Below are 13,165 nucleotides of genomic sequence, written 5' to 3'. Positions count from 1 at the left end.
TTGCCTCATGACAACAAAAGATGCTCCTATACTCAGGAAATTCCAAGAGATTTAACAGCTCTGTGTCAGGAACCAGGGGCAGAGACCAAGTATATATTTATTACATCACACTGCCCTTTCCCTACAGAGCAACTTCGGCACCTCTGTTAAAACCAATTAATTGCATATGTGGAGGTCTGTTTCTGGACTTTGTATTGTGTTCCACTGGTCTGTCTACTCTTACACCAATGCCACACAATTTTGATTAGTATAGCTTTATGTTGATTTGAAAAACTATAGCTATACTGTATTTTATTAGCTTTTTGTTAAAAGCTGAATTAGAAAAGGCACGTTATATTCACTTGGTTACTACAGCTTTATTTTAATTTGTATTAATATAGCCATAAATCCTTCAAACTTAGTTCTTCTTTTTCAAGATCATCTTGATCCTTTGCACCTCTTAATGAATATCAGAATCAGCTTGTCCATTCCTACAAGCAAGCCAACTAGGGATTTGAGTGGAATAATATAGATTCTATAGACCAGGCTATGTAACAAACTTAGCAAATCAATATTAAAGAATACATTACTTTTGTTTAGTGATCTGTACCAATACAGTTAACTAAACCAATCAGGATGACCTTCAAGTTGGCAGGTTCTTCTCTGCATATAGGGGCTTCCCTGATAGCTCAGCTAGTAAAGAATCTGCCTGTAATGCAAGAGATGCCTGGTTTAATCCCTGGGTCAGGAAGATCCCATGGAGAAGGAATAGGCTAGCCATTCTGGTATTCTTAGGTTTCCCTGGTCGCTCAGCTAGTAAAGAATCCATCTGCAATGCAGGAGGCCTGGGTTCGATCCCTGGGTAGGGAAGATCCCCATTCCATGGACTGTATAGCCCATGGGGTCACAAAGAGTTGGACACAACTGAGTGACTTTCACTTTCTTTTTCTTTTCTCTGCGTAGAGCATGGCAGTGAAAAAAACAGTATTCATAATCATGATGATAGGCGCCATGAGATCGTGAAATGGCTCCTGAATTGTCAAGAAAATACATGTAAGGTTTTAATGTCAGGTTGTTGTGATTGCATCATAATTATTTGAAACTTCACAGTCATATGATACATTTGTTTTATTTTACTGAAGTATATATAATTGATTTACAACATTGTGTTAATTTCTACTGTACAGCAAAGTAATTCAGTTATATAGAGACATACATTCTTTTTCCTATTCTTTCCCGTTATGGTTTATTACAGGGTATTGAATATAGTTCCCCAGACTGTACAGTGGGACCTTGTTGTTTATCCATCCTATATATAATAGTGTGCATCTGCTAATCACAAACTCCTAGCCCTCCCCTCCCCACCCTCCCTCCCCCTTGGCAGCCACAAGTCTGTTTTCTATGTCTGTGACTCTGTTTCACAGGTACGTTCATTTCTGTCACATATTAGGTTCCACATAGAAGTGATATCATCATGATAAATTTCAGTCTCTCTACCAAGTGGACCTCAATTCAGCTCTATGGTTTGACAAATATATGGAATACCTACTACCTGCTTGCTACTGTGATGCTGAGATAGGAACATAAGAACAACCATATTCCTGCCTCAGAGTCAAGGGTGTTTGATCAAATGGAATATTTTTTAAAATTATTTACTTATTTGGCTGTGCTGGGTCATAGTTGTGGCACGTGGGATCTAGTTCCCTGACTGGGGATGGAACCCAGGCCCCCAGCATTGGGAGCACAGAGTCTTAACCACTGGACCACCAGGGAAGTCCCCAAATAGAATATTTCATTCATCTCAGAATCCTGGGTAGCAAAACGCTTATGGTAATATGAAATTTACTCCATAGTATTTGTATTTTTTATAAAGAAGACAGTCAGAAATGTGAAAAATAACATTTATTCAAGGTAACACCTTTTGAATTTCCAGTGCTGATTATCATCAGGGACATATTTTAATGAACATACCTTATATTTCCTCTGAAAGCTTGGCCAAGAGTATTTGTCTCCTCTCTGTACATTTTTTCCATGCAGTTCAAAGTGCTGTTTCCATCTTGTACAGATGGACAGCCTACCCCCAGCCAAAGACAGAGATGAAAGCGGCGCCCAGCAGCCCAGTCAGATGGATGGAGTGGCCTGATTTCCCGAGGCAGCTTCGTGCTGAGTGCCCATCACTGGGAGTGAGTCAGACATACAGCTCAAGGTCTGCAGTAACAGAGTCAGGGAGACAAGGCATATACCACAAACTCATGAAAAGTAACAGTACAGAAAGTAAGTAAGGATACAAGGGAGGCAGTATGTTATTAATTGTCAGAGAACACAAGGTAGGAAGTCTGGGGCCCTGGAGAGCCTAGCAGAGTTGCCTCAGCACTGGAATACTTTGTGCAAGAAGCAGGAACTGGATAGGTGGGGGGAGGGTGCTGGGTACAGGCAGCTGATGAACAAAGGTGGAATGCAGGGATCAACGGGCAAGTGGCGGTTAGGGTAGAGCTGGATGCAGGCAGTGCCAAGGGACTGGTGGGCACAGGTCCTCCAGGCCACCTGGGAGTAGTGGGAAGAATTGGGAAAGTTGGGCAGGAGCTGGACAGGGAGGAAACAGACTGCTGGGTCTGGCTTCCCTCTGGTGTCTAACCATGAGCTTCTGAAGGCTTTTCCGTAGGAAAAGTTATGAAACCCGGTGTTACATTCTCAAGATCACAGGACTTCTCATCACAAATTGTTCATATTATTCTGTTAGAAACCAGTTCCAGTGCTGGTGAGTACTCTGAATTTTTGTTTCTTAAAGAGTATCAAAGTTCATGATTATTTTATTGCCAGTACGCATCGTCTCTATTGTGAAGGGCACACAGAAAGCCTTGTTTTTGTTTCTCCAGTGAAGTAATGAAGGGCAGACTGGCTCTGTTGACATGGGCAAGTTAGTCAACCTCTCTGCCTCCTAGGAGTAATACGCAGGCAGTCAGAGCTTCTGTCAGTCAGAGGTGTATCGTGAGGATGGCCCGAGCCAGTATCGAGACAGTCCTTAGAGACGTACCTGGCATGCAGAGAAGCTGCAGGAGGGTTTACTGACCGAATCACAGACAATTCTGATAGCACTTTCCCCTGTCAGGACAGCTCGGATAGAAACACTGGAAGTGTCAGGCCTTATTCGAATCTTTTCTTCTAGAAAGAGGGTTTTCAAGAGGGGTAGCCCCAGAGCCCCCTCAGAATGGAGGGTTTGAGCTGGAAGAGGCTTATGAGAGCAGCCAGTGCGGGGCCCCTTTTGCAGGTAAGGAAACTGAGAATGTGGCCTCGTGGAGCAGCAGCCTCTGAACGGCTCCCTGGCTGTCTCTCCCCTCATGCAGGGGCCTCCTCCCACCTCTGGGCTGCTGCCCTTAATCTTTGCCCAGAGGTCACGTCCCTCAGGCCTCAGGTCAGAGGTGTCCGCCCCCCCCACCCTCCTGCCTGCCTCTTCGTCCCCTCACTCTGCTCTCTGTGCTGCTCCCTGGCTGTGCCTCTAAGTGCTCGTGCGTGCACTGTGGCTCCTCCATAAGCCTCACCAGGCAGGGGGCCTGTGGTCGTGCTCTCTTCCGGCACTTGTGTCCGGCATGGACACAGCCCCTGGATGAAAGAACAAAGCTTTGGAAGCCCTGGTTCGGGTATGTCTCCTTCACATCTCTTCCTTCCGCGGCTCAATGTAAAGAGCAGCAATGCGGCCAGACCCTGAGAGCATCTCCTGGGTGCTGCTCCTCCATCTCAATGGGTGTTCTTTCACATCTCAATGGTCCTTCTTTCACACAGGCTGGAACGTGGCAGCCGGGGTCTGCTTACTGTTCTCTGTCCAACCCTGTCCTGTGCCTGGTACCCAGCAGGTGTTCACCGAGCACTTGGAATGGATGGTGCAAGCCCCCTCTGATCTGGAGCCAGTGTCTGTAATCGCTTTACTTCTCAGAACCATGCGGTAGTTACCATTTCCACTTGCCGGGCACTGTCCATCTTTTCATCAAGGAGGTTTATGTCTACATAGTAGGGATATCCTTGAGACACATCAGTGCAATGGGACAAGCTCACCCTCTTTTTACCGTCTGGCTTGGGTTCCCTGCATGACGTGGATACTCTCTGTTGATGGAAAAAAAAAAGAAAAGCAAGTGAACGTTTCTAGTGAGCGGCCTTAGGTAAGTTCAACAGCACGCAGCACAAACTCCGAACTCAGGTCAGTTATACTTGATGGGATGCTCTTTCTTTGGATCAATTGTGCTTTGTTTGTGAATGAAAGGTTTCCCCCTTATTATTTCCATTCTTGTCTCATCACAACCTAAAATCTCTCCCAAGTATGAGACTTTAACGAAAACAACATTTCTTCTGTCTAGGATACTCTGCCACACTTATGGCTCAAAGCAGTGTGAACCCCCAAGGGTTTGTACTATAACCACAAACACATCTACGGCAATGAGACAGGCAGATGTCGAATTCAGAGGGATACGTTAATTTCCATTTCTTTAGAATGGGTTGTTACACAGAGAACCCCAAGCGCCTGGCTCTGCGAGCGGAGCCGATCTGCGGCCCTCGAGGCTTCCCGCTCCCACCGCGCCCTTGGCATCCCGGATGCTGGTCCGCGCCCTTGCACCCCTCCCCGTATCCCTTCCCGCGCCCCCGTGGACCCTCCCCATCCTCCTCCCTGCGGACCCTCACCCCTCCCCCTCCCCACCACCCCGCAGACACTCACGCTGGGATCTCACAGCTACTGCAACCGTGGAAACGCCTGGATTTCAGCTGCCAGCACGCGGCAGGCTCCGGCCAAGCCTGAGTGTGCGCGCGTGACAGCAGCTGCAAAGCGCTGGGCCTGGTGAGGCGCATGCGGGCCCCCACCGCTTGCCCGCGCCGACCTTGACCCCAGCCCGGCTCCCGCCTCCGCCCCACGCGCGGCACTGCGCGCTGCGGTGCCGCGCGTCGGCTCCGCGGCCTCCGTGTTCCATCCCGGGTTTTCCAGACCGCCCGGAGCCGCGCCTGCGTCGGGCGCCGCGGCCGACGTGCAAGCGCACGGCCGGCGTGCCTCGCTATTGGTCGGCCGCCGGTAGCCCCACTGCCGTGCACCGCCCCTATAGGCGGGCGCGGCCGTCAGTCACCGGCCCGGCGCCGGCCCGCGGCGCGCCGCGCGTGTCCCGCCCCTCGCCGCCGCTCGTCGCTCGCCGGCCGGCGGCCTCGCTCGGCCCTCAGCTCCGTGGCGGCGCGGGAAGGCGGCCCGGGCCCTCGCAGGCCCATGGCGGCGGCCGCGGCGCTCCCGGGCGCGGGGGGGCCTCCCGCGGGCGGCGGGGCCGGGGGTGGCGGGGGCGCGGGCGGCGGGTCGCCGCCGGGCGGCTGGGCCGTGGCGCGCCTCGAGGGCCGCGAGTTCGAGTACCTGATGAAGAAGCGCTCGGTGACCATCGGGCGCAACTCGTCGCAGGGCTCCGTGGACGTGAGCATGGGCCACTCGAGCTTCATCTCGCGGCGCCACCTCGAGATCTTCACGCCCCCGGGCGGTGGCGGCCATGGCGGGGCGGCCCCGGAGCCGTCGGCGCAGCCCGGGCCCGACGCGGGCGGCGATTTCTACCTGCGCTGCCTCGGCAAGAACGGCGTGTTCGTGGACGGGGTGTTCCAAAGGCGCGGGGCGCCGCCGCTGCAGCTGCCGCGCGTGTGAGTGGGGCCAGGGCCAGGGCCTGGGGACGCAGGCGGGGGTGCGGCCTGGCCGGCGGGACTCGGACCCCGACTACCGACTCTCAATCCACTCTGACCCACGATCCCCTACCCCTACCCACTACCGGGAGGGACTCAGCCCCCCGCCAGCGAACCTCGCCTAGTCCTAGCCACCAGTAGGGCACAGTCAGAACCCAGAGACTCTAAACCTCATTCCGACCCCGAGCCCTTGTCCATCCTCCCACAACCAGGACCTAGATCTCGATATCTGGGCTTGTTCTTCCCTACGATCAGACCAAGACCCTGATTCCATCAACCTGGCAGGATCCCAGTCCGTGACCCCAGTGTCCCGGCTTCATCCTTAGTACCCACGGCCAAAGCGCAGACTACAATCCCAGCCCGGGACCCCCCACCCTCGCCTTCCCAAAGCTGGAGGCTCAGGCAGCTGTCCACGTGGGCTGAGGTTTTCTGGGGTTCTCTGTGCAGTTCTGAGAATATGCACGATATTTTTCATAACTAGCATGTTAGGTAGTGTGGATTAGAAACGTTGGTCTGGTTGGTGGAACTGCCCAAAACAAAAATCTGTATGTTTTTGACTGATGATGGATTATCTGTTACTTTTTGTTCTACCTGTTTTCAGTAGTGTATTATTTCAAGCCTGTGTTTTTTAAGCTGCCAAGGACTTCTTTTTCTTAACTGTGTTTTTTGTAGCCTAGAAAGTGAAAGCTCTTGAAGAAGCATGATGAATTTAAAAATCTGTGCTAAACCCTAAATTTTTGGGAAAACTAGGTACTTTCAACATAACTTTTTGGAAAATCATTTAATTACTTAGAGATTATTATAAGGTCATATAGAGTGTAATTAAGTGAGCTTCGTGGGGAACTATCAGTCCCACTACAGAGCATTTCAGCTTGGTTCTCTGATTTTGTGAGGTTAGCCTTTAGTCTACTTGAAAAACAAACTTGCTGTCTAGGAAATGGTAATTATTCTTCAGGGAATTATAGATTGTTTCTAAGCAGAACCTTTTTCCACAGACTGAAAATTTTGACTGCTTTTGGTTGTTGGAGATGGGGTAAGATTTGTTGCTTTCTTTATTCCTCGATTTTTGTACACATGTGGTGTTACTGCTTAGCCTGGAAAGCTGTACCAGCTAATTCTTTAAACCTTGATGGGAGCATTTCAAATAATGTTATTTTTCAAACTAGAATACTGTTTGTGTATATTTATGCTATAGAGCACCTGAAATCAATGATAGGGGTCTGACAGCTGCTTCTTAGTTAGGCACTTTGTTTTTTGCAAATAACTTAGTGTCATAACAAAGGGTATTATTATATTTTTACTCTAAGAAGTTAGAGATTTTTAAAGAAAATTGTATTTTTGCCATTCAACCAGAACCATTTATTTGTGTTGACATACCAAACGTGGAAATAAATGGACTTTCTGTGCTACTGCTAAGTCACTTCAGTCGTGTCCGACTCTGTGCGACACCATAGACGGCAGCCCACCAGGCTCCCCCATCCCTGGGATTCTCCAGGCAAGAACACTGGAGTGGGTTGCCATTTCCTTCTCCAGTGCATGAAAGTGAAAAGTGAAAGTGAAGTTGCTCAGTTGTGTCCGACCCTCAGCGACCCCATGGACTGCAGCCTTCCAGGCTCCTCCATCCATGGGATTTTCCAGACAGGAGTACTGGAGTGGGGTGCCATTGCCTTCTCCAGGACTTTCTGTGAGGAGGCAGAATTCAGACTTTTGAGGGGTGGAGTGAGCCTTTAAATGAGATGATTAAGAAAGGCAGTGGGGGTAGAGGTCAGGCCTCTGGCCTTTATCTCCTGCTCTTGCACAGGGAAGAGTCCATGGCCCACCCAGGCTGCCACCCGCCCTGGACTTCTTATGGCCCTGGGAACCTGTGCCCATACTGACAGAGGGGAGTGGGTTTTTTCATGAAAGGGGTTTTGGCATTTTTATAGTGTGAGATGAGTAGGTAACTGTTAGGATTTTGCAGTACCTCCCTTTTTGTAAGGCATTATTTCTAAATTGTTGGGGCTTCCCTCATAGCTCAGCTGGTAAGGAATCCGCCTGCAATGAGGGAAACCTGGGTTTGATCCCTGGGTTGGAAGGGAAAGGTTACCCACTCCAGTATTCTGGCCTGGAGAATTCCATGGACTGTACAGTCCATGGGGTCGCAAAGAGTCGGACATGACTGAAAGACTTTCACGTCACTTTATTTCTAAATTGTTAGTGTAAGGGATAACAGATACAGGTTAATGGAAGAAACTGTAAAGATGATTGGTGCTAGCCAAATGCAGACAAACTGTTAAAAAAATTTTTTTTTTTTTTAATTAAAGTCAGTTTTATGTTCTAAATGTTTTTAACATTGAAAAATCAAATTGTATTCATTTGAAAGCATCTGTAACTTAGAGTGACTAGGTATGCAGTGGTCTTGGTTTCCCCTGACCAGGGGTCAAACCCGTACCCCCTGCAGTGGAAATGTGGAGTCTTAACCACTGAATCACTAGGGAAGTCCCCCGAGGTTGAAATATTCTTATTGCTTATTTCAGACTTGCTTACTGGATTGAAAAATCACTGAGGAGTTTTAAAAATATGACAATCTCTGGATGGTCTCTTATTTGAATAATTTTATTCCATCTTTAAAATGAATTTGCACTTTATGGTATTTAAAATTTATATACAGAAAATTTAGAAGAGTATATAAGCAGTTTAGACTTGAAGTATGGTTCACTATTTTATTAAAATACTAAATATTAATTTGGGAGCAATAGAGGAAGATGAGGCCTGTGATCCTGTGTGTTGGCTGTCATGAGTATTTTAAATGGTTTGGATAAGATCTAAGTACAAACACCTTCTCCATGGTGTTTGTAAGTTCCATACATAGTGTGGACTGGTGTGTGAGTGGGTGTGTTGGGGGTAGGGGGAGTAAGCTGAACACGTGAAGAGTTGCAAGCGTGTGGTTTTCCACAAGAAAAGTAATTTCCAAAAATCCTTGATTTGCAACCAAGTATGCAGGGCTGGGTGTTCAGAAATGCAATTTTTTCCTCCCCAGGAGCATCTGACTTGTTGGAAGTTCAGCTCTTATTGGGACCGGGAGAGGGGGTTGTCTGTGGAGCTCTGGGCCAGGTTCCTGAAGTGGGCATGTGGAGTGGCCTTGCAGGTGTGACTGCGGCCAGCTGCCTGGTGCTGGAGAGGTAGAACTCAGGCTGGAAAGGATTTAGGGGACAGGTTTGTGAAGTGTGAAGTTGCCTAGGCCTGGTAGGAGAGCATTTCCACAGTGGTCAGCGAGAGAATGAAGTTTTGTGTTTTTTTTTGAGGAACAGGATCCCTGTTTGTCTAAGGACCTGGTCTGGCACCTGAGTGAGTAGTAAAGTGTTCTAGGAAGATCTGTTAGGCAGGAAAGTCTGGGTTTGCTGTTGTTGCTCTTCTTGTGGCTATGGTAGCAAACTGAGTAGAACTGATAAATAAAAATAAGCAACTCTTTAACATTTGTGTGTACTTTGAAATGTCAAGTGAATTTGGTGTATTTTTTAAGTTTTTATTGACTTTATTACAATTTAGTTGCTTGTTTTTCTTTTTTACATTTGTTTGGTCTCCAGGCATGTGGGAACTTAGCTCCCAGACCAGGGATCAAACCTGCACCCCTTGCATTAGAAGGTGAAGTCTTAACCACTGGACCACCAGGGAAGTCCCTAATGTATTTTTTAATCAGTAAGATCCTAAATATCTAATAGCCAGACTTATAAAGATATTTAATAGGCAGAATTGCCATTGTACCTATTTAGAAAAGTGACCCTGTTTCTATGCTGCATTAACTGCCTATCAGTTGGTGATACAACACCACCTCCTCTTTCTTATGTGGCATGTTTTAACTTGCAGATGAAGTTTGGTAATGTCACACTTGAAGACTTTCTCATTAAATCACAGAGAGCTTCCTCTTAGGTGAGGATAGGAGAGAACTGAGTAAACAGTGACTTCTGGAGCTTTGCAGGTGAGGACTCCCAAGAAAAACTGAAGGATCTCACAGTGACTCTGTCCTGCTTAGATGATAGGGATTGGGGAGAATGAAGGTTCCCAGAGAATACCAGTACCTGAAAGAAGGAAATAGGAAGGGGAGGGCGGAGAGAGGAGAGCTGTGGGAAAGGGACCATGACTTGCACTGTCACCCTTCATGGGAAGCATGGGCTTGGTGATTAGAGTGTTTTGGGGGGTGAGGAAGGAGACAGGGTGTGGACTCCTGGGGGACGAGAGGGAGAGAGTGGAGGTGTGAGAAGTGGTTGTGGGGAGGGGATGGATATTATAAGGACGGAGGTGAGATTAGGGTTAGAAGGAGGGTAAACCATGTGGATCGCTAGGGTGAAGTGGGTGGGGGAAACTGCTGGGAGATGTAGCCAAGGTGCAAAGACTGGACAGATGACGTGTGGAGAATAGAGTTCCCAGTAGGAGATGATAAAATGAGGAGGTCTTCTTTGGAGACCTAAGCAGAGCCATTAGTGAGGTCTGGCATGTTTTCTTGTCTCAGGGCTGCCAGATTGGCTGAAACACCTTCATTTTATCCCTTGAGCCTCTGATCAGCTTGTGGGCAGAGCTAAGAGCTGGGGCCCCGGATTGCTGGAGTCCCCAGAAGTGGGCACCATGTAATGGCAAGTCCATGGCAGAGCAGAGGCGCTTCGCACTTTATAAAGCGCTCAGTGTACAAACTAGGTGCTTTTAGGAGCCACTGCATATTTTCTACAAGCTGCAGTGTTTATTCATTTGGCAAATTGAGACACACTTTTATCATCCCTGACTTGTAGACATTGGGAACATAGTGCAGCCATTTTAGCATAAAGCTTTCTTTACTATGTTAAAGATAACCCAATAACCAGCTTGCTTGTACTTTACTAGTGCTTAGTAATTTTTGTAGTGGTAGAACTCTGGTCATTTAAAATGTTTACTTAAGGAGTAGCTTTTGATTTTTAAATAGTTTGAATTTCTAACACATTTTGAGAAACAGGGCTACCTGATGGGACCTGTCGCCTGTAGTGGTTATTTGTGTGCAACCAATTGTATCAGGAGAAAGCAAGAATGGGCACTGGGGCTGGACAGACGAGTCAGATTCCAGCCCTGCTGCTTAACCTGCTTTAGTTCCCTCACTTTTAACAAGGATAATAACTGACCTTGTGTGGCATAATTAGCGCCAGGCCTGTGCCCTTGCCCTTGCTAGACATCAGGGGCTGCTTGTATTTTATCACAGTGTCCTGGTATGGAGGGGCCTGTGGAGATCTAATGTTACAGGAAATGTGACATGGTGAAAATGTCCTCAAGGGGCCAGCACTCTCCAACTTGCTCACAGCTCCACACATGTGCATGCAGTAGACTGATCAAAGGCCTCTGGGAATAGTGAGCTAAGTTTGAAATTTCTTTAACTGAGAAAAGTTCTTTCCCCCCAGGACCTGAGGATAAAGCCAGGCTGAGCCAGGAGAGGTCTGTTTCAGGGTACCCTGTCTCCTAGAGCCTCCGTTCTGGTTCCACCCCACTCCAGTATGTCAACTTCACCACAGACCTTCCCTGTTTCAGGGGGAAAGAAAAAGTGCTCTGCCTTGGGGCCAAGTCAGGAAAGGGAACTGGTTAAAAGCCATGTCCTGTTTGTGGTCTGATTTGAAGAATTCTTGTTCTTTAATGCCATTGGCCAAACTGTTATTTGGTTAATGAAGGGTGGCTTCTCTGTCCAATCAAAGAACTTTGCAATTTACTGTTTTTCTTTTTAAAATTGCCTTTTTATTGAAGTGTAACAAACCATATATACTTTTGAAATCTAGGCCACGGTCTCTTTATTTCTTGTTTGTTTATATTCTTGGCTGTGCTGGGTCTTCATTGCTGTGAGGGCTTTCTTGTTACGGTGAATGGGGGCTGCCCTTTAGTTGCCCTGTGCAGGCTTGTCGTTGCAGTGGCTTCTCTTGTTACAGAGCACAGGCTCTGGGTGCTTGGGCTCAGTAGTTGCAGAGCGCAGGCTTAGTTGTTCTGCAGCATGTGAAAATTTCCCAGACCAGGGATCAAACCCATGTCCCTTGCACTGGAAGGCAGATTATCAACCACTGGACCGCCAGGGAAGTCCATGCTGTCTTTCTTAAAGGCAGAGGGGACCTGAAGCTGGGCTCCCCTGCAGGCCTCAGAGGGGAGGCCTCAAAGGCCTCAATGTCTGTGCTTTTCAGACATTCAGAAGTGCTCTGGACCCACTAGAAGTGGTAGGTCAAGGAGCCCATTCTGGAAGGCAAGGTTAAATGTTAATGTTCCCTCCTCATCACCTTGTGCTGCAGCTTGTCTTCTTGCTTGACTTTTTCCCCTGTTGGTCCACCAGGGTAGGGAAGGTCCTACTTGTGTTTGTGTCCTTTGGTAATGGCACATAACCATCATTACTTGGTACATATATGTGTGTGCTTGTTGGCTACTGATTTAGGGCATTACTATTGTTTTAATATTCTCAGATGTTGATCATTTAGTGACAGGGTTCTCGTTAGATATGGTTCCCTCACTTATGGTCCCCTGTTCATCAGCAGGTCTCATCTAGATCCACAGTTGCAGAAGCACAGTATAGCTTCATAATTGGTGGAAATATTCCAGAAGATGAGACTATAGAGTAACAGGAAATTTTTCCATTGTGAAAATTCAGCAATTCTTGTTTTGCTGAGGAAAAACTTATTTTTTTTTTTAATGGAAAAAAAAAGGGGGTTCTAAAATAAGGAAGCTTTTAAAAATAGTATTCTTTTTTTTAATTTGGGGGTGTTGAGTCTTCATTGTAGTACATGGGCTTAATTGTTGCTCTGCAGCATGTGGGATCTTGGTTCCCCAGTCAGGGATCGAACCTGCATCCCTTGCATTGGAAGGTGGACTCTTAACCACCAGGAAGTCCCTAAAATAAGGAAGCTTTTAGCATCTTGGATGGTATTCTTATCTGTTTAACATTTTTGTGTAGCTCCTGCTTTCTTTTATGTTTGGATTTTGGAGAATTTTGTGCACAGTCACTCAGTTGTGTCTGATTCTTTGCGACCCTATGGACTGTAGCCTGCCAGACTCCTCTGGTCCTTGGGTTATCTTGGCAAGAATACTGGAGTGGGTTGCTGTTTCCTCCTGCAGAGGATCTTCCTGACCCAGGGATAGAATCTGCGGCTCCTGCATTGGCAGGCAGATTCTTTACCACTGAGCCGCCTGAGAAGCCCTTGGAGCAGTTTACAGTATCTTAAATAATAATACAGTAAGTCAGCTCCCACTTCTAGTCCCAGTTTTTAATGAGGATTGTTTGAATTTGCTAATGAAACACAATATGTCAGGACAGGTTGAAGGCACGCATTTGCCATTCTGTGATTCGAAGCAGCTTGAGCACCACGACAAGGTGTTACTGCCGTCATCCCGGGAAACGGCTGCGGGGAGATTAGAAGGCACCTCGTGGGAAGCTGCCTTGCCTAGCATGCCTCAGTTCCACCAAGCATGTACACCAAGCATGGCGTATATGCCTGGTGCTCTGCTGAGAATTCTGTGGGGATATTAG

The 13,165-nt window shown here is 47.6% G+C and overlaps 1 protein-coding gene and 1 non-coding gene across 2 annotated transcripts in view; one reads left to right on the top strand and one right to left on the bottom strand.

Moving 5' to 3' along the window:
- Positions 1–1,679: 1,679 nt before the first annotated feature.
- Positions 1,680–1,752, bottom strand: TRNAG-CCC (transfer RNA glycine (anticodon CCC)). Its single transcript has one exon. It is a non-coding gene; the product is annotated as a tRNA-Gly (tRNA).
- A 3,419-nt stretch (positions 1,753–5,171) lies between these two features.
- Positions 5,172–13,165, top strand: part of FOXK2 (forkhead box K2) — a 53,059-nt gene continuing 45,065 nt past the window's right edge. Inside the window, exon 1 of the mRNA XM_070390121.1 lies at positions 5,172–5,631. Within this exon, the coding sequence (XP_070246222.1) occupies positions 5,219–5,631 (413 nt within the window). The 5' untranslated portion in view covers positions 5,172–5,218. The remainder of the gene's footprint in view (positions 5,632–13,165) is intronic.

This window comes from Bos mutus, chromosome 19 (genome assembly GCF_027580195.1).
Source record: "Bos mutus isolate GX-2022 chromosome 19, NWIPB_WYAK_1.1, whole genome shotgun sequence".
In the NCBI taxonomy this organism is placed as follows: Eukaryota; Metazoa; Chordata; class Mammalia; order Artiodactyla; family Bovidae; genus Bos; species Bos mutus.
This window is presented reverse-complemented; position numbering and strand designations above follow the sequence as displayed.